Genomic DNA, 22,088 nt, shown 5'->3' on the forward strand with positions numbered 1-22,088 from the left:
GAGAACCACTGTTCCCTCTTAAACGTAATCAGAATAAGGGCAGGCAGATGGGTTTTTATACCACACTTCAAAATCAGTTACAGAGCAAGTAGGGCTTTTTACCTGATCCTCCCTCTTTTAAGAGTTTTTACATTTCAGAGTGCGGCAGGATCATCCTGTTCCCAGATGCCCCTCTGCTACTTGGAGGCGGGAATCTAATCCATACATACCCCAGATTCACTAAAGGAAAACAGAATGACCTAGAGGTCTTTCAGAGGATTCCTTTATTCGTTTTAAAAGGATTGATGGGAGTACCTGCTGTGTTCAAGGCACTGATTAGGTGCAGAGATAGAGCAGAGCGTGAGCGAGAAGCCCCTGCCTCCCGGATTACACTGAGGTGGAAGACAGATGGGCAGCAAGAACAGGCCGCAGGATGAAGGATAACAGAGTGCCACAGAGGAAGATAAAGCAGGGGGGGAAGGGAGTGGGAAGACAGACTGTCCAGAGATGCTCTGGAAGGCCTTCCTAAGGAGGTGCCCTTTGTGCCGGAACCTAGACACTGCAGAAGCAGGGACTCCAAGTACCGGGGAACAAGCCTGTGGGGCGGGGGACAGGGCGAGCACAGGGGTGTTGGCCAGTATGGGCATGTCGTCCCTGAGGAGCAGTAGACAGGCCAGCCAGGCTTAAGTGCAGTGGGCAAAGTGGCAACAGAGGCAGGAAATAGGTGGGAGTGGCAGCCAGGGGCCGGATCATACAAGCCGCGGCAGGAGTCCGGATCCTGTGGTTATGTGAGCTCCTTGGGAGTTGCGAGCAGGCAGGGCACATGGTCTCATTTACACTTTATTTATTTAAAGTTTTTTTTTTTAAAGAGCGGCAGGCAGAGGGAGAAGTGGGCTCCCCGCGGGGCTCGATCCCAGGACCCTGAGATCATGACCTGAGCCGAAGGCAGTCGCTTAACCGACTGAGCCACCCAGGCGCCCCTCATTTACACTCTTAAGAGTAATGCTCTGGGGCACCTGGGTGGCTCAGTCGGTTAAGCGACTGCCTTCGGCTCAGGTCATGATCCTGGAGTCCCTAGATCGAGTCCCGCATCGGGCTCCCTGCTCGGCAGGGAGGCTGCTTCTCCCTCTGACCCTAACCCCTCTCATGTGCTCTCGCTCATTCTCTCCCAAATAAAAAATCTTAAAAAAAAGACTAATGCTCTGGTTGTTGTGTGGAGAAACCGTGGGATAGGAGTGAGACCGGGACACCAGCAAGGGCATGACTGCCTTGACTATGTAAGACAGGATGATGGCTTGGACGATGTTGGCAGCACCAGAAGTAGTGAATGTGATTGGGTTCAAGTTATATTTCGAAAGTCAGGATTTGCTGATGGATGGGGCATGGGTGTGAGGAAGACAAGAATCTAGGATGACCCTAGTGCATGTGACTTGAGTTACTGGCCCTATGACAAGGCCATTGACCACTGGAAGATGAAGGGGGCGGCACTCAAGAGTTCTGTTTCGGACATGTTCATTTTTTGATGCTATCTTGGATATCAAGAAGGCTGGTAAATTTCAAAGCTGAGAGCTTCAAAGTCAAGCCCAAAGATATAAATTTCGTGGTCACATACATACAGCGCTTAAAGTCCTGGGACTGAAGAAGACCGCCGAGAGAGAGAACGTTGAGAGGCTGGAAGGTTGAGCCCTGGGGTTCTTCAACACCTAGAGGTTTGAAGAAAGAATCTGATCCAGCAGAGCAAGTGAGAGAAGCCAGGAAAAGAGAAGTTCAGGAGGGACTGTGGTTTCCTAGAAGGCATCGTGAAGAGTATCTCAAGGAGGAGGAGGAAATAACAAATGCCACCAGGGGTTCCCATGAGGACTGAGCATCAACTGCTGGACTGGGCAACGTGGACGGTGGCCTTGATGAGAGCAGGGTTTCTGGCAATGATGATGACGATGTATTCAAAGTGCGTGGGAATCCTAACATCAAAGTGATGCTCCAGCAACCGCCTTGACACCAGGGCTTTCCATCTGGTAGAAATGATCTTTCCGGTTTCAGTTTTCATGACACGCCGTCCTCAGAAGGTTATCCCAAAGGAAGTCACCTTCATGGACTCCAGTTACAGGGCATATCACAGTAAGTGCTGTGCTTTCTAGTGACAATCGGTATGAAAGCTTCCAGCCGTTAATGAGTCTCTCCTACCTTCTAACACAAGCCCTGGGAAATTACCCAATGTTAGGCTAGTATTTTGTCATTAGGTGCATCTAAAAAAACTCAAAGTGATTGCAAAATGGACCTTATGCTTCTCAGGAGGATGTGTCCACAGAAAGGTTAGAAAATGGTGGATCAAACAAGCTTTTTTACTGAAGGATTTCTTAGAGCTTTTCATATTCTAATATGTATTTTGCATCTCCAAAAGGTGGTGCCCCCATTTCCCGAACTTATTCGACCTCATGGGACTCCTGTTTTAGGGAATATTTTGACCACAGTGGCTTAGGAGGATCCAGCACTCATCAGAAGCGGTTCCTACCCAACCGCCTGAACACAGCCTACCCCCACCTTCACTGCTTCCCCCCAAAGAATCCTCTGTGACTCCATCTTGTCCACACCTGGAGATAGGAGGCAGACCTCTGTGATGTAATGTGTGCCTCCCGCTTTCCCCCATGGATATGGTATCAACTCAGTTCTGAAAGGGTCTCATTTCATTTACTTCATAAACTCAAGTCTCCGGTTTCTTATGCTAAAAACTACACGAGGAGACAATGTCTAGAGCAGAAATAAGCAAAACATGCTTCTTGGAAGGGCTAGAATGAGTCTGATTAATTTTTTTAAAATTAAAAAGCGAGGGGCGCCTGGGTGGCTCAGTCGTTAAGCGTCTACCTTCGGCTCAGGTCATGTTCCCAGCATCCTGGGATCGATCCCCGTATCGGGCTCCCTGCTCCGCAGGAAGCCTGCTTCTCCCTCTCCCACTCTCCCTGCTTGTGTTCCCTCTCGCTGTGTCTCTCTCTCTCTGGTCAAATAAATAAAATCTTTAAAAAAAAAAATTAAAAAGTGAAATTCATGGGGCGCCAGGGTGGCTGAGTCGCTTGAGCGTCTGCCTTTGGCTCAGGTCATGATCCCAGAATCCTGGGACTGAGCTCCACATCGGGCTCCCTGCTCGGCGGGAAGCCTGCTTCTCCCTCTCCCTCTGTCTTCCACTCCCCTGCTTGTGGGCACTCTCTCCTCTCTCTCTCAAATAAATAACATCTTTTTAAAAAAAAAAAAAAAGGGAAATTCACAAGTAAAAAAAAAAAGATTTCAAATGGTGAATAATTTTTCTAGCCCGTGCAGTTCTCTTAATTCCTTTTTACATCAGTGATCATTTTACAGTCTCCCCTTTCCACCACCTATATCCCAACTCAGGCTTTAAATATTTTAATGCAGATACTCATCAAATAGTTGAAGGGCGGGTTTTAATGATAACCACTGGGAAACTGAACTTTTAACTTACACTTATCTATTTAGCATGGATGAACACAGAATCCACACAGACCAGCTCAATGGATGTGAGAGGAATAATCAACTCAGAAAGTCATTTTGTTAAAAATATTTATTTAAAAAAATACAATTGTTGTCCATATCTAGTTGCACATAGATCTATTAACATGTCTACATAGTTTTGGACTTCAGTAAATTTGCTATAGTGCTTTCTTAAAGCTAGCTTGCCATTATACAAAGCAAATTCCTCTGTCAGTTCCTGCATAAAAATAGTTGTTTTTAACATACCCTCTTTCTAAAAAGACCATTACAGAGTTTAACAAAATTTTTGCATACAACTTGAAGTGACAGAAAAAACGGTCACCTGATTGGTTATCAGAGCAACCCCTTGCTATGTCTGGAGATGCACTGAGTATCAGCTACACTTTTCTCTTTTAAAAGCAGCATATCATAAAGCCCCCAAAGTGCTAGCGCATCGTCGTCCTCACCTACCTATGCTCTGTGTGAAGGTTCTTTGCCACATTCAAACAGAGTTTGAAACTCTGGCTACAGTCAATCCTAATCAACCTTAAAACAACACCCCTTTGCCTCCCAACAGGCTAGGCCAGACTGCTGAGCTAGAAGCCATGGCAGCTTCTCTCCCGCTGCACCAACAATCAGTATGCTTTTAATAAATGGTAGTGGTTACCATCATGTCAATTGCAGTGTTAGGAAAAAGAAGAAAAAAGCAATTTTAATACTTTGAAGGTCTCCCTAATGTAAATTACACTGACTTTAAGACAAGTTATAGTGACGCATTACCCGTCATTCATTCCTTCGGGTAAGTGTGCGCCAGCATTACACAGAAACCTTCCGTGTACACAGAAGTGGTGGAAACTAGATATTGTGAGAGATCGATTTCAACAAACAAGGGGGAAAATCGATCTAGGCTGGAGGGAAGCACCCTGACAAGTTCTTATTACCGCATATCCCGAACTAAGACGGGGATGTAAAAAAGAGTACTTCTCTCCAGTGTTAATGCCACAACAGACAAATGCTTTTCTTCTGCATCAGACACAGGGCGGATGAAAATCAAATGTTTACTATTTAATAACATTCAACTTTCATGTGATAGCCACACCTGAAGATCCAGTAAGGCTCATAAAAAATTACTGTCAAAATGCAAAAATATACACTTTTTTTTTTTAAGCCAACTTAATTATCTGGCCAATGAAGGGTATAATTCTAAGAAACTAATTTTAGTCAAAAATTGTATTCACCTCAAACCAAAGCTACCAGTAGCAGAATGACTGGACTGAGTGTTTCATATTTAATCTTCCCTACCCACAGAGGTCAGTGAAACTACATGAAGGCAAAAGTGCAGAAACCGGTATGACTGTGATTAGGAAAATCAAATGGCCGGACCGAATAAATAGGCCGCGAGTGATCAAAAAACTTAATTGCATTAATTTCTATTTTTACATATATGCATATTAGTTAGTTTCACTAATCGTGAACAGGGAAGGTCGTAAGACATTGCTACTTCTCACATAAGCACTGAACGTAATGTACATATAAAGGCCTTGGTAATACTGCCCTCAAAAACAGAAAATATGAAATGTCTTAGAAGGGACCGTGTCCCTTGTCTAATAGACAATAAACAACAACGAGTAAACAGGAGAGACAGAAAAGTGGATAGTTTACAAAGCTGAGTGTATTCCATCAATTGCAAATCAGTTAAAAAGTCATACATTTCTACAAAGCACAATACTAAAAGCTTGTAAATGATTTTAAAATATCCTAGCCAAAAGAGCATACCTTACAGAGCCTGAAAGAATGGCTCATTAGGTAATCCATTTGTCTCTTCTCCAAAGAGTCTTAATTCCAGAAAACATGAACGAGAAATAAACATTACTTCTCTGACCCTCAATATCCTTAGGTCGAAATTAAACAAAAGAATCATTAAGTGCTTCCAGTTATTAATAACAAAACAGTGCTAATAATGGTGTCCCCAAAAGTGCCAAGTGATTTAATACCAGTACATGGCATTCCCACCTCTGAACTCTATTCTAGGCATACTCGAATGATTCTACTGGCTAGAACTCTGGCCTGGCCACAGGGCGCGCCCACCCTTGTCCTGAAGGTCCCAGGCTTGTCCTAGCACAGCTCATAATCCTTGGAGGGACAAGAGTCAGAATGGGCCCTTATGAGATGGGAAACAAGGCAAAGCTGAGAAGAACATTCAGCCCAAGGTACTCTGAGGTTTCTGCTAATGCTCTTCGGTACAGTTTAGAAGGATAAACTAGGCTACGGTGCCAGAACTCCCCCACCATTTCATCAATTCACGGTCAAATCTGTACTTTAGAAATACTACTTCGTATAAACCCCCTCTCTGAGAAATTTAGACCCCACCAAAATGAGGATTCTACACAAAAGCAGAAGTGTAGAAATGTTAGGAAAGGGCAGCGATGCACGCGCAGGAGAGCGGGTCAACGCGGCTTTGTTCAGCACATGTCACAGGCAGCCTTCTAGCTCTAAAATGGTGGCAAGCAATTAAAGGTCGATGAATTCTAGGGATTTAAAAATATATGTGCAAGGCATTTGTTTTTTAAAAGTAGCAACTGCAAAGTGCGGCCAATCTTTTCTTAAATTTTCGCATAAAATAGCCTAGGAGCCATCCTAGAGGATGAAAACTCTATGTTCCCTCTGAAAGATTTATTTCCACGCACGCGCATGCACACACTCAGCACATCAGCATATCCACACGTACACAGGTACTCAGCCGATACACCAGAATGACTTGGAAGGAAATGCTCTAGTCTTGCAATCACATCTTTAAAAATAGAATTTTAAATCTCACAAAACTTTCTGATGTGTATTATAACTAAAAAAACTAGAGTTCAAGAGCCTTACTGTGTTTGACTGTATCCCTCCTGAGTTTTGTTAGGGGGTTCATTTAAAACGACCTTAACAACAGCTTGAACATCTTGGTTTCTGCGGCAAGCCGGAAAGCCAACGCGCCTCCCCTCTCGCACAAGCCACTCTGGGCCTCCCGCTCTCACGACGAATGTCAGCATCCCGGCAGCTGCCATTTTCTGGCAGGCTGTCAATCTATCGCAATTTTTTTTTTTTTTTTCCCGGAAAAGCCTGAAGAAACTGGCACCTTCAAATGGAACATTTAAACCACATCAACAACTCACCTTTCAGACTGCTCTGTTTACAGGTCAAAACATGACTTTTGTGCTAACAGGTTCCACCAAGTACGAGAAATGAAATCAAACCGCCTTCTTTTCTTGCTTCATACACTACCACCCACAAGAATTCTAGATTCGAAGATTAAAACTTCAAACTCCAGTAAGCAGAATTCTGATGACCTAAGAGGAATAACAGGGCACCTTGTTTTGTGTAATTCCTGCAGCATTAAAAATAACATTTATTTGTTGACCCAAAATCAAGAAGATAATTCATAAAAATGTTTTCCATAGAACCCTTCTCCGGTCAGGGTACCTGCTAAAGAAAGAAGATTAATGTTGACCTCCACTTCCCTGTGGGGGGAACAATTAACTCCTCAGCTCCATTTAGAACTAACATGTTCTGTCCCTCCCTCAGATAACACGGTGAGTAGTCTTTTTAACTTCCCCATTGGTTTGGTGATTCACTCGGAGCCCCAGGTTTCTGCACAAAGACACCCACACTCCTCTCCAGACTCATCTATACGCCTAAGAGCGGCGCCTGAGCACAATTCTACATTTCTGGCATGGATAACTAAAATATATACAAGTTAGGGAAGTGATAAGTAGCACTGGCCCATCAAGGAAAGTATTTCTTCAGATGCTGAAATGTTCCAACAAATAAAAAATCAAAACTCATGAATGCAGCAAGAAAATGGAGGATGTTATATAGTTTTGCATAAAGCAACTTAAAATAATTCAGAATTTGTTGGTAAAACATTAACACTAATAAGGCCAAAAGAAGTTTGTAAGCAGACTAGTAAAATAAAAGTCAATTACAGAGTCACACCTAATTTGGAGAGAAAAGAGACAACAGGCTGTCAAAAACACTATGCGTGAAGCTCTAGAAAACACTCGGTAATGGGTCATGTATGAAAAAGAATTAATATAACACTTCAGGAAGTTGAAGACAACCTTTCCTGAAGATTTCCAAACTGAACTTCTAGAGGGGCGCCTGGGTGGCTCAGTCGTTGGGCGTCTGCCTTCGGCTCAGGTCATGATCCCGGGGTCCTGGGATCGAGCCCCGCATCGGGCTTCCTGCTCAGCGGGAAGCCTGCTTCTCCCTCTCCCACTCCCCCTGCTTGTGTTGCCTCTCACTCTGTCTCTCTCTCTCTGTCAAATAAATAAATAAAATCTTTAAAAAAACCAAAACTGAACTTCCAGAGATTTGACATGAAAATCAGGTCAAACATGTAAAGGATTTTTGCATGGATCACAACAAAAGCATCCACCTCTTGTTTTCAAGATCAGACTGTAAACAATATCCTGAGTCAGTGGTCTTCAAGGCAGAGAGCACGTGCTGCCAGAAGGTGCACAAGACAATCTCCTGGGGGCAAGAAGAAAATACTGGAACTTCCAGTCAAGATTTCCTTTTTACACCATCCTTAATTCCGATTTTTGTGTTGTCTTATAATGTACATGTGACTTTCACACAGCGGTTGACAACTACACACGTATGATCTTGCAAGAGGAAACTGGTGTTCAAAAACTTTTACTGAGCAAGGTGTGTGCTCGGAAAGGCTGGAGGCCGCTTTCCTGAAGTGCCAGGGGGTGCGTCCAGGGGCTTACGTTCCCTAGAAACCTACAAAACTGCCTTTAGAACTTCACAATCCTAACAAATATTCTGAGATCAGGATAAGACAAGGTTACTGGGCCAGACCTCACACAACGCCTGCTAGAACGGGCCTGCCGTGTTACTACCCAGAGCCTGCTCTGACGGCCGCAGCATCCCAAGCCTCTGACTTCCTTTCCCCTCCAAGCCTGAGTGACGCACAGTATGGAGAAAACTAGAAATTGTGCCAGGTAAAGAGATTCAACAGACCTGCCTTTTTGGATCTCTAATACAGTATGTAAAAGGTCAAGGAATTCTTCCAGTTAAAAAAATCCAGTACCCTTTCACCATATATACATACGCGTGTGTGTATATATATATGGGCTCATGGGCTTTTTTCCTGTCAAAATCTGAAGAAAAAATTTATACTCCTATTTTAGCCATCAAAATGTGGAAAAATTAAACCTATGTTTTAATTCTAAGAAGCTTACACTGACTTTTTGAGGATTTCTGGATTATTCCCTTAAGTATGTATTTTTAAAAATCAATGGAAGTTTTCACCTTTGTTAGAACACACAAAATACACCATAAGGAATATTACATCACAAAAGCATTGACAAACCATTAAAAAAAAAAAAAATTACTGAAGTTAGACATGTGATTTTAATTTTGTATTTTAACAAACCAGCATAGGAACAAGAAAAAAATGATTTTAGAAATTATGTGAAAACCCACCCAAGCCTGGAATGACGTGGCGATGGCCGGCCAAAAGAGCAGCGTTGTGCTCATCCATTCTCAACTCGAAGGCAGTGGCTTCAAATCAGCCACAGGGGGAGTCATTTACATCATGGGAATCAGCAAATGCTACAATTTAAGGACTTTTTTTTTTCCCCTTCAGAGACCCTGGTTGTTTTAAACATTTCCCAGCATACAAATGAGTAGATATGGGCCAGGGCAGATGAAAAGCTAAGATAATGACAGATATCTCAAAAACTCATCCAACCTGCTCCCTTCCCTTAACTTGGGCTACTTTGGCCCACCAGCCATCATCCCGGCAAAATGACTCGTGATGGATACCAGCTACAGATACCAAACAGAGGCTCCCCAGTGAATACTGAGCTTAAGTGGTAGGTCACCTTTTGATGCTAAGAACTCTGGATGTTCAAAAAACATGAAGCTGAGACTTTTCCAGGAAGGAGGTAGTTTACAAACAGAACGGTCTGCCTCATACACTTGAGCTAAGGTTGTAAACTTTCATTTAAAAAAGGAAATACACACACACACACACACACACACTTCTCCACATCAGTTGATCTCAAAGAGAAAGCAGATCATCAATCTCCTGAGGCCCACACCTCTTGGAGGCTTCCGGGGTAGGGTTACAGACAGAGGACTCACGAAAACTGGTTCCTAGGAAGGTGCTGTGACTGAGTTTTAATGGTGCCCTTGGTTCCCAGGCACCCCTGTGCTGAGATAGGTAATCTTCAAAGATATTGTCTATGAAAACAACCAATGGCTTTTCTCCCTTACTTCAAAGAGATAAAATACTTTTGTGCTTTCAAAATTTAAAATATCTAGTTAAATCAAGCCATCAATACTTACATTTAAAGTACAAAATATTCATTAACCTAATAACTATTCCAAAGTGCTCCTGAGAGGTCTGATTTCAAACAAGCATGCAAAGTAAATGACTCAGTGTGGGAGACAAGTCCCACCGTCTGTTCCCCATCACTCCGGAACACCCCAAGAACAGATCTTTCAGCTGGTGACCACAAATGAATCGCGAACAGGTCTTCAACACTACAAATATAAAGACAGCTCCCTGAATACTGTCCCTCCACTCCTACTAACCTAGCATGGACGTCTCACACTACAGCTTCTCTACACTGTACAGAAACATTTAAAGTGAGTATTCTACATCTGGAAGACGCTGGTTTGTCTCAGTGTCATTTTGAGCCCTCCAATGCTTACTCCCTCTTTCCCTTTAGTTTATGGGACTCAATTATAGAACTGTTTCTAGAGTTAAAAGATGAGGTTAATGGGCAGTGTTGTGGTGGTGGCATATAATCTAATCCTAGACTTTCAAAGCCAAGTTCTTCAGAAGAGTCCACTGTGATGTTGGTATCAATTCAGTCTGGAGGCTCCACAGCTCAGTCTGCACCTGGCACTGATTACCATATGGTAACGTTTTATAAATGTGCTAACGTAGAGATGAAGGCCTACATTTCTCACTACTGATGTGAACAATCCAATCCCTGTGTGTGAGCATTTCCAAACAAATTCTGCGGCTCTCTAATTTAAAAAAATTTTTTTGTCAAAGAAATAAGCACATCTTTACCTCACCTGAGATTTGGAGGCTTCGCTTTGCTTTTCATCTTCCTAATAACATCTTTAAAACTATCACAACCCCTAACAACCTTAAATTTAAAAGAAAGTAAATATGCAGTGGAAAATAGGGTAAAATGAACAGGAAAGAAAAAGTCTCTTCTAACTGGGACAGCCCCACATGTTGTTTCAAGTCATTCAGTTGAATGTTTCATTCAGAGATGCCTCAAGATTTCAAAACCCAGCTTCATCCTAAAAGCCATCACTTACCAGGCTGTGTACCACGGGGGTATAATCATACCACCCAGAGAGTTGACGGCACTTCCGTGCTGGAGATGGGGTCCCCTATTCTCACTGGTTGCTGCAAACACTATCTTAAACCCCAAGTTTAAAACATCTTCCTATGTTGAAACAGACTAGGCTCCATGCTCTGTTCACAGGTTCAAACAAGATCACACTTATGGCTAAGAAACCCACGTGATAAAGGTAAGTAAGATGTCTTTCTGTGGAGTTGCCTACCTATGTTCCCCTTTACAACCAAATAGAATCTCTCTGATAATACTGCTCCAATCTTACTTTGTGTGAACAGGAAGGATTCCTTTTCCTTCACTGCTTGTACACAGCTCACTTTTAGTTATTCCACAGAACACACTTAGTCCTGAAGATATGGCCAACTGCAGTTCACATTTCTCCAAATAATACACTCAAAGCATCATTGTTTTCCTGGCCAAAGGGTACCAATAAGGCAGAAGGAGTAACTTTGTTCTTAACTGCTCTTGCAAAGCACAGCTAGCTGCTAAACCCCACCAAAAATTTCTTTAACACAAAGCTCAAAATATTTAGAAAGGAAGGAAGGAAGGAAGGAGTGAAGGAAGGAAGAGGGAGGTGGAGTTTGGACTCCAATTAAGGCATTTTTATATACAGTCCAACTTGAGTCATATTCAAAGGGAATCTTAAAAAGGCATTTCAATGGGGAATGGCAAAAATCACAATAGTCTATTATTAGCATTGTAGAACTATTAACTGCTCACTTCAAATGTAATCATGTTGAACGACTCTGTTTCTTTATTCCTTGGTTCTCTCATTCCACAAGTGCATAGGTTATGTTTTCTGTAGATCTGGGGAAAATGGGCCAGGGGTGGGTGGTCCATCCAGGCCAGACACAGTGAACGGTCCATGACTGTTCAGTACAGAAGGAAACTGAGAAAGAAAATAAAACACATTATCATCCTATTACTCAACCCCAACTTTCACTTTCTGTCCCCACTACAGTCCCTGAGGCAGAATGTGAGAGCTGCCTGCAGTGACTCACGGGACAAAGGTGGGAACCATTTATCGTGGAAGAATATGATGTCACAGGAAAAACTTTAAAGAAAAAAACTGCTTGTCCTACATGTTAAATATTAACACTCTCTGGCCTACCTTCCCTCATAGCCTAAGGTATACAGGTTTATGTTTAACTTCACACAAAGGTTTTAGAAAGTTCACATACTATAGAATATAATTCAATTACAAAGCAAATCACAGACAGTCAAAAAGAGGTCCAGAAAGAGATGCCCGTCTATGAACTCTATAACTGGTGCAAATAGTTACAGGGTGCTCATCCTAGAACAGAGCTCCCCATCATGTATTCGAAGACCAGTTCTATAGGGAGAGTCCACGCTGAAACTGCACGAGCACTGTGCCTTTAAGGTCTCAGATCTCTCTACAACTCAATTATCTGTGAGAGGCAAAGAAAAATGTAAAAATAAAATATGAAACATTCTCAACACTCTTTCCATTCGGTAATTTAGAACTTTTTGCAAAAAAAAAAAAAAAAAAAATGCAGAAGTAGAAAGATTTGTCAGGGCGCCTGGCCTGGGTGACTCAGTCATTAAGTGTCTGCCTTTGGCTCAGGTCATGGTCCCAGGGTCCTGGGATCGAGCCCCGCATCGGGCTCCCTGCACCACGGGAGGCCTGCTTCTCCCTCTCCCAACTCCCCCTGCTTGTGTTCCCTCTCTCGCGGTGTCTCTCTCTGTCAAATAAATAAATAAATCTTAAAAAAAAAATTTTTTTTTCATTTCTTTTTTCTTTACCATTTCATTTCCAAAAGAACAAATGAAAAACTAAATTGTAAAATATAAGAAATCTTCCAGTGAGTTACCCCTAAATAAGTGAATGAATCAACCAAAATAAACTCTGTAACTTATAAAGTCTAGATGCTTGGGGAAAAATAATGGTTAAAAGCTGTGAGACCTTTCCTATGATCTCAGTTAAGGGATACTACAATACCCATTTTTTAATTTTTTTTTATTTTTTATTTTTTTAAATATTTTATTTATTTATTTGACAGAGAGAGACACAGCGACAGAGGGAACACAAGCCGGGGGAGTGGGAGAGGGAGAAGCAGGCTTCCCGCAGAGCAGGGAGCCCGATGCGGGGCTCGATCCCAGGACCCTGAGATCATGACCTGAGCCGAAGGCAGACGCTTAACGACTGAGCCACCCAGGCGCACCTACCCATTTTTTTAAACATATATTTAAAATATTGATAAGTATCAATTCTAAATGAGTGAGAAATGGGAGTATTTGATAGACCATTCTCAAAAGTTTTCTTTTTTAAAAATCCTCAGGTAAAAGAGACCTATGTGCAGATTCTCCTGCAAATTTTCACACGTGTGTATTTTCTTTTCCAAGAAAAAAAAAAAGAGGATTTCTAGCATTTAAAATGACAAAGAAACTGGGTGGGTTCAAAATCTACTACAGTACTGAACACTAACGGGTCTAACTGAAATGTATGTAACAATAAAGAATGAAAAGGAAGCGTGGCTGTATCTGTCGGAGTCGTTTGCCGACTGGCCAATCAACCCTCGTAGAGCGTATTTATTAAACAGAAGTTTTATAATGAGGAGACTGAAGAGTGAAGACACGGCCTTTCTCTTTCTTCATGTGCCAGGCCCCAACTGCAAGAGACAGGCTTGGAGGTGACTCACCTGGAAGAGTGTGTTAGCACCTTGCAGTCTGGCTGGACTCAGAGGAGCAACAGGGCTGAGAGTACTCCAGAAGTGGATGCTGGAGAGCAAGGGGCTCGGCGTCAGTAAGATGGGCGTCTGCAACATGCAGAACAAAGACGGTCACTAAGTGACTCACCAGGATTATGTTTCAACCTTATAATAATACACCAATAGCCGTGAACCCAAATATTTTAATTTATTTATCTGAGAGAGACAGAGCATGCACACAAGGGGGGGTTGCGGAGGGGCGCTGAGGGAGAGAGAGAAGCTGGCTTCCCGCCGAGCAGGGAGCCTGACGCGGAGCTCGATCCCAGGACCCCAGGAACATGACCTGAGCGGAAGGCAGACACTTAACCGACTGAGCCACCCAGGTGCCCCAACCCTGAACCCAAATATTGTCCTCTTCTCCACTAAGTATGTCTGAAATTTTACCATGAGGAAAAGCTCAGAATTATTTTTACAACCTAAGAAAGATAAAGGGCAAAATATTTTCTAACCTGTGTTTTGTAGGGTCTTTCCCAAATAGAGAAACCAATCTGGTCAAGTGCAGAGAAATAACGGGTAACTAAAGTCACAAACACAGTTCTCCTTAGTAATGGGAGGTCTGGATTCACCTATTTAAATGTTACGGGGGAGGCGCCTGGGTAGCTCAGTTAAGCGTTGGACTCTTGATTTCGGCTCAGGTCATGATCCCAGGATCCTGGGATCGAGCCCCGCATGGGGCTCCCTGCTCCGTGGGAAGCCTGCTTCCCCCTCTCCCACTCCCCCTGCTTGTGTTCCCTCTCTCGCTGTGTCTCTCTCTGTCAAAGAAATAAAATCTTAAAAAAAAAAAAAAGATTTTCTCTCTCTCCCTCTCCACCCCCTCTTAAATAAATAAATAAATGTTATAGGAGATGAGCAAGTTAAGAAATAGCTAATGTTAACTGTACAAACTTGTTTCTCAACATCACACCAGTTGGTTTTCTTAAGGTTCTCAGGATTTGTTTTCTAGCTTTTGACGTTACCAGTATTTTTGTATAAGATACCAATGAGTTTTATAAGACCCCCCCCCCAAAAAAAAAGAGAGCGAGCGAGAATAGTTTTAGAAGTTGACAAATATTTCTTGGCTTGCAGAGACAATGAGTTCTTTTAGAACGCTCCTCCAAACCTCGCCTGCAGCAGTTCCGATTAGGTGCGGAACTGGGTTACTTTCACGGGGTCACAGCCCACCTTTCTAAGACAGACTTAAGTAGCAGCATGAGAACGGGCGGTGGTCGATTCTGGATTTGTTTTAAAAGGGGGGGGTCAGTGCAAACATCGGTGGCTCCAGAAAGCAAGAGGCAGTTACCTGTGAGAAAAGTGCTGGTGTGAGAGAAGCTGTGGGGAGGGACGGGCTCAATATTCCCAGGGGGCTCGGGTCACTGCCCGTGATCACAAGGATGGGCGCCAGCTCTAAGCCTTTGGGTTTCTTGGATCTTGAGGAATTACTTGTTTTGTCCTTTCCCAGCAAAGCTGAATCCTGGTCTTTAGGTTCCAGTGACAAGTTCTCGGGAAGTTCCATGGGCTGCGAGGCCACGGACTCGATGTCGGTGTCAATGTCGGGGTTGGGACTCAGCGGCGGTGAAGGGGTCCTGGGGGGCTCCTGCACAGGAGGGGAGGCGGAGATGGGGGGCGTGGCAAAGGCGGGGGTGCCGCCGGCTGCAGAGGCCGGGGCTTCCAGGGAAGGCAGTCTGGGAGAAGCCAAAGTCTCCAACACCTGGAGCGCTTCTTCCGGAGATGGAGAAATGCTTGGGCCGCCTGATAGGGCGGCGGCAACAGGTTCAACTGGCAGCTTTTTGGAAGGTGTTGTTACGAATTTGATGACAGACGGTGTCGGCTCCTGAGGCGGCTTCTTCTCTGCCAGCTTCTCAGCTGGACTCTCAATCTTTATAGGTTTGAAGAGCTTCTTACTGGAGGAGTTCAAAGAGTTGAGAGTAAAGGAAGAATACAAGCCGGAGTGTATGTAGTCGTTGCGGCTGGAGGCCCGGGCCCCGGGCTGCGGGGGCTTCTCTCTGCCCCCACTCTCAGGGTCCCTGCAGCTGCCGCCGACGTCACTGCAGCTCACAGCGTCACAGTCTCCCTCAGTCCTGCCCACGGTCAGTGGGTCCATTTTCAGAATCTCTGGGTAAGACACAAACTTGTACACAAACTTCTGACCATTCACTTTTTTAATGATATTCTGTAGATAAATAAAATAAGCATGCTTATATTTTCTTGCAAATGTACCTCTCACAGCTCAGGAAGAAGCTGACTTCATAAGGGTCTCTATTTGGCAAGTAGTTTACTTGAGAGCCTCAAAATCACCTTCATTTATCTAGCCATACCAAACCCAGGTCCTAGCGCTATGGAACATGAGCTGAGCATATTTAAATGTCTTATGAACAACTGAAATGACATGTTACGTAAAAGAGAGGTTTTCAATTGCCTAACACCCTCAACCAAATTATTTGTATTAAGTCAAAGATCACTGAACTGTGGTCTCAAACAATTCCAAAGGTACCAGCCATTCGCATCCTGAGTAAGCACAAAGGAAGAGAACATTACTTCTGCTGGGCCTTCTACTTCTTTCCGAAGTTCCAGTTCTTTCTTACCTCACACCCACCTTGGGGGGGAACTGGCAAGACCAACCACTTAAAAGTGAAAGAAATTAAGATCTCAGCTTCTCATTCTAATTCTATCCATTTGAGCCATTCGTTTCACCTCAGAGCCCAAGAATGTATCCAAAATAATAGGAAATTAAGCAAAAAATAAATTTTAACTAAGAAATCAAATCTGTGTATTAACAGCTATTCTTTAAAGTATTAACTTGTTTTCTCTGGGTTAAATTAAAAAATAAAGCTAAAAATAAAAGCATATATGTGACAACTTTTAAATTATGATACATATGTTTTATTTTGTCCTCAAGAATCTCAAATTTTCTTTCCCTTATTCCAACCCTATACTCACTTTTTCTTTACAGACAACTGCAATTAGGAACAACATATGCGTGAGCAGTGGGACTGCAGAAATAGAGCTGGGACATTTACATGTTTCATCCTAATTCCAAACTGCTGAAGTTATGAAATAAACTGGATGAAAATAAACCAGGACAGTGATCATTTTGCAATGTACACAAATATCAAATCATTATGTTGTACACCTAAAACTAATATAATGTTTTATGTCAATTATACCTCAAATAAAAAAGGACATTAGTACCTTATAACCTCAACAGAAGAGAGAAACAATTCTTGTTTTGAGGTGGATGTGTATTACCTTTACATAATAGTATCTGAGGGCTCGGCTGAGTTTGTCGTAATTCATATTAGGCTTGTTCTTACGAATCCCCCAGAGACGAGCCACCTCTTCTGCCTGCAAGAGCTTGAACTCCCCATCATTAGAGGTCCAGCTGATCATATGCTTGTTCTGAGGCTCCTGTAGGAGCTGAAGGAGGAACTGCCACAGGGTGATAGCACTGTCCATAGCAATGAGCTGAAAGAGGCGTACAGATAAGACATATAATAATATTAACAGCCAACACGTACAGGACACCATATGCCAGGCACTGTGCTCCAAATGTATTACTTCATTTCATTCCCACAACAATCCTACAAAACAGATACTGTTGCAGCCTCATTTTACATTTGAAAAAACTGATTCAGAAAAGAGTTAAGTCACTTGTCTGAGGCCAAGCAACTAAATGATGGAGCTGACATTTAAACCCAGGCAATCTGCTCTTAAGCAAGCCACATTGCTTAAGAAAAGCCTTGCTGGGAGAGAAAGTGAGTTCCGTAAGTCACAGGAGCAGTCTGAGGACTGTAGGTCACCAGAGTACCGCTGTTCCTGAGTTTTATCTGAAAACCTCATTGTCCTATCCTCTGAGACCACCATTTAAATCAAGCAACTTGGTTTATTTGCCAGGAGTATGTGTGTGTCTCACGGTGGCCCGAAGATGTAGGGAATAAATCTACTTTTGCTCCATTGGCATTTCTCCTCCAAATCGTTTCCGTTCTCATAAATTAATTTACATTTAAATTGGCAGCACTGAAAATTCAGAAAATGCTCCCTGATTTAATTTACAAGTTCTGTCACCACTCTGCCCACAGGGTTACTCCTTTTTTTTTTTTAAAGAAGGCTCCATGCCCAACGTGGGGCTTGAACTTATGACACTGAGATCGAGAGTCGCATGCTCTACTGACTGAGCCAGCCAGGCGCCCCTATAGATCCTCCTTTATTTGATTAGTGGCCTTTATCTGATTATCAAGACATGAAATGAAAAATCATTCAATATCTCAGGTTTTAGGATCTCCCTGTTCAGGCCAGAGTTTCTCAATTTTGGCTCTACTGACATTTTGGGCCAGAGAATTCTTTGTTTCTAAAGGAGTTTTTAAAAAAGATTTATTTATTTAGGGTGCCTGGGTGGCTCAATTGGTTGGGTGTCTACCTTCGGCTCGGGTCGTGATCTCAGGATCCTGGGATCAAGCCCCAAGTTGGACTCCCTGCTTGGTGGGGAGCCTGCTTCTCCCTCTGACTCTGCTGCTCCCCCCTACCCCCTTGTGCTCTCTCTCAAATAAACAAAATCTTTTTTAAAAAAATAGATTTATTTATTTATTTGAGAAAGAGAAAAGGCACACAAGCCGGGGGAGAGGAAGAAAAATCCCCGGGGTGCCTGGGTGGCTCAGTCATTAAGCGTCTGCCTTCAGCTCAGGTCATGATCCCAGAGTCCTGGGATCTAGCCCCAAATCCGGGTTCCTGCTCAGCAGGAAGCCTGCTTCTCCCTCTCCCGCTCCCCCTGCTTGTGTTCCCTCTCTTGCAGTGTCTCTCTCTGTCAAATAAATAAATAAAATCTTAAAAAAAAAAGAAAAAAGAAAAATCCTCAAGCAGACTCCCCACTGAATGTGGAGCCCCATACAGGGCTCAATCCCAGGACCCTGAGAAAATGACCTGAGCTGATATCAAGAGTCGGACACTCAACCGATTGAGCTACCCAGGTGCCCCCAAAATTCTCATAATTAGGGGCGCGTGGCTGGCTCAGTCAGTGGAGCATGCAACTCTTGATCTCAGGGTTGTGAGTTCAAGCCCCACAATGGGTGTAGAGATTACTTAAAAATCTTAAAAAAAAAAAAAAAAGAATTCTTATAATTAAAAAAAAAACAGAAACTAGGCAAAAGATTTGCAAAGACATATCTTCAAAGAAGATAGACAAACTGACAATAAGCTCATGAAAAGGTACTCAACATTAGTTATTAGGGAACTGAAAATCAAAACCACATGAGATACCACTTCACACCTATTAGGATGGCTGTAATCAAAAAGACAGTAAGAAGTGTTGGCTAGGATGTAAAGAAAGTGAATCCCTCATGCACTGCTGGTAGGAATGGAAAATGGTATAGCCACTTTGGAAACCAGTGTGATAGTTCCTCAAAATGCTAAACAGAGCTACCATATGACCCAGCAATTCCACTCCTAGGTACATACCCAAAAGAACTGAAAATACATGTCCACGCAGACACGTGTACAGGAGTGTTTACAGCAACGTTATTCCATAACAATACCCAAAAAGTAGAAACAACCAAATGTCCATCAACTGATGAATGGACAGGCAAAACGTGGTATAACTACACGGTGGAGTATTACTTAGCCAGAAAAAGGACTAAAGTACTAGTACATGCTACAACATGGACAAACCTTGAAAATGTTACGTTAAGTGAAAGATGCCAGCCACAAAAGACCACATATTGTATTTCCATTTATATGAAATGTCCAGAATAGGCAAATGCATTCAACACAGAAAGTGGATCAGTGGTTGCTAGGGGCTGGGTGGACAGACGAATGGGGAGTTACTGCTAATGGGGTGATGTAAATATTCTAAACTTAAGATTGTGGTGGTAGTTACACAACTCTTTGAATATACTAAAACCACCATATTGTACAACTTAAGTAGATAAATTTTATCTCAATAAAGACGCTAAAAACAAACTAACACTACAAATATTACAAAACCGTAGGCCTTAGAAGCCTAATTCTAACAACGTGTAACTCACAAAGAATGGGATCCTTAAGGGTCAACTATGTCTGCTCCCAAAAAAGGCAGATGAGAAACTGCAGCGGAAGATAGCTGGGTTTCTAGAACTTTTCCAAGACACTCAAAATGTCCTCCAATAATCCTTAGTCGTTGCTTCGAAGCTGGTTACAGATACTGTCATCCAAAAGTAGAGATGGGAAAATAAAAAAGAACAGGAAGCAGGAGATGTCCCCAGTCACAGTTAATGGAGAAGCTGAGCCCATGAATCCAAGTTTCTCTCATCACAGTCACAAACTCTGTTCATCAGAACCATTCCCTAGGTGGATAACTGCATTCACATCACCAGTAGGTTATAACAAGTATTACAATAAGATACTAAGTGATAATGGCCTAACAAATATGAAGTGCGACTTTGATGCTAAGTAACCCTGCCCACTAACCTTTCCCACAGCCTCACCTAAGCTGAGTTAAAAGAGTAGTTTTAGGGGTTACCTGGCTGACTCAGCCAGTAGAGCATGTGACTTTTGATCTTGGGATTCCGAGTTCAAGCCCCAGGTTGAGCACAGGGCTTACTTAAATAAAAAAGAATGATTTTAGGGGCGCCTGGGTGGCTCAGTCGTTAAGCGTCTGCCTTCGGCTCAGGTCACGATCCCAGGGTCCTGGGATCGAGCCCCACATCGGGCTCCCTGCTCAGTGGGAGGCCTGCTTCTCCCTCTCCCACTCCCCCTGCTTGTGTTCCCTCTCTCGCTGTCTCTTTCTCTGTCAAATAAATAAATAAAATCTTTTAAATAAAAAAAAGTGATTTTATATTATGATCCATCAAGTATGGGGTGGAGGGGGGAGGAATACCATTTTTCTCAATTTACCAGAGACCCTTTCTTCTAATGATGTCTGTTCATGGCTACTTTTAATTACATGTTTCCCATCTAAATGATTTTTTTTTTTTTTTAGTCTACACCTGTTAAAACTACTCCCTAGTAAATTTTAGCTTAACTGAAGAACTGTCTCCCTATTTCCAGACATCATCTTCATATCAAGAATGCCTAGGGGGGCTCCTGGTGGCTTATCAGTTAAGTGTCTACACTCTTGATCTCAGCTCAGGTCTTGATCTCAGGGTCCTGAGTTCAAGCCCCACACTGGGCTCCATGCTGGGCATGGAGCCTACTTGAAAAAAAAAAAATGCTTATAGGGGTCGGGGTGTGAGTGTCTGTGTGTGTGAGAGAGAGAGAGGGAGAGGGAGAATACCAGGGGGAGGGGAAAGAGGGGAAACGGGAGGTAGGGGACAGAGAGAGGAAGGGGAGAAGATGAAGGACAGAGAACTGAAATCTCAAAATGACTACGAATTTGGTGCCTGTAATTCCATTTGTTTTTGGGAAAATTCCCAAACTAAATCCTAGAGTCTTACTACCTATCATGTAGATAATGCTTGAGCCCCATGGGTTTATAATGGCTAAGGTATGGATGCAAAGACAGAAATAAGCATCACCATCTCCACAGTGAACACACAGTGCCATCCTGGGCAAAGGGGAGGGTCCCCAAAGTGTGGGTGTGCACCCATAGGGGTTCAGGTTTCACCTTTTAACTTCTACCTTCCCTCCTGGTTATTAGGGGAGCGCACGGACTGAGTCAAATGCTGGTGAGCTGCTGCTACTTCAGGGCAGAACCCAACTGTTGGGGAAAATGCTGATGCTTTTTTAGTACTTTTCAGTGCCTCTGGGATAGAAGGTTGTTTAGAATCAAAGGGCATCGTGGTTTTGGAATGAAGCCCTGGAAAAGAATGTTCTTTTGCAAAAAACTAACATGGATATAAAATGGACATCTTCAGTGGGTACTTTAAAGGAGTATTTTAGGGGCGCCTGGGTGGCTCAGTCGTTAAGCGTCTGCCTTCAGCTCAGGTCATGATCCCAGGGTCCTGGGATCGAGCCCCACATCGAGCTCCCTGCTCCGCGGGAGGCCTGCTCCTCCCTCTCCCACTCCCCCTGCTTGTGTTCCCTCTCTCGCTGTGTCTCTCTCTCTGTCAAATAAATAAATAAAATCTTTAAAAAATAAATAAAATAAAATAAAGGAGTATTTTATTCATTCAATTCTGGAATCAGGTCATACTCTGATTGAAAAGCTGGTGAACCTCTGGGTATACAGTCAAGTTGAACCTCTTCATTTCAGTTCCTAAAAGTGTGCTATCAACACGAAATTCAATTATTTCCTCAGACATAAAAGAGATCTAAAGAAAAAAACTTCCAGAAGACAGTTATTAAAAAGGTGAAATGACAAGTTGAAAAATACAAATACTTTTATTCTAGCTACTTATCAATAAAAACCTTTACTTTCCTTCATGGAAAAACTCAAGTTTTGACGAACCATGAGAGAAGATGGACTCTGAAAAACAAACTGAGGGTTCTAGAGGGGAGGGGGGTGGGAGGATGGGTTGGCCTGGTGGTGGGTATTGAGGAGGGCACGTTCTGCATGGAGCACTGGGTGTTGTGCATGAACAATGAATCATGGAACACTTCATCTAGAACTAATGATGTAATGTATGGGGATTAACATAAG

General features: G+C 43.0%; 1 protein-coding gene across 1 annotated transcript in view; it reads right to left on the reverse strand.

Annotated features, from left to right (window-relative positions):
- Positions 1-3,532: 3,532 nt before the first annotated feature.
- ELK4 (ETS transcription factor ELK4) overlaps positions 3,533-22,088 on the reverse strand; it is a 20,760-nt gene continuing 2,204 nt past the window's right edge. The window contains exons 2-5 of the mRNA XM_081825108.1: positions 16,790-17,005; positions 14,844-15,713; positions 13,496-13,612; positions 3,533-11,724 (exon numbers count right to left, since the gene is read on the reverse strand). Of these exons, the coding sequence (XP_081681234.1) occupies positions 11,626-11,724; positions 13,496-13,612; positions 14,844-15,713; positions 16,790-16,996 (1,293 nt within the window). The 5' untranslated portion in view covers positions 16,997-17,005 and the 3' untranslated portion in view covers positions 3,533-11,625. The remainder of the gene's footprint in view (positions 11,725-13,495; positions 13,613-14,843; positions 15,714-16,789; positions 17,006-22,088) is intronic.

This window comes from Leptonychotes weddellii, chromosome 6 (assembly GCF_054177405.1).
Source record: "Leptonychotes weddellii isolate Sample4059 chromosome 6, ASM5417740v2, whole genome shotgun sequence".
NCBI lineage: Eukaryota > Metazoa > Chordata > Mammalia > Carnivora > Phocidae > Leptonychotes > Leptonychotes weddellii.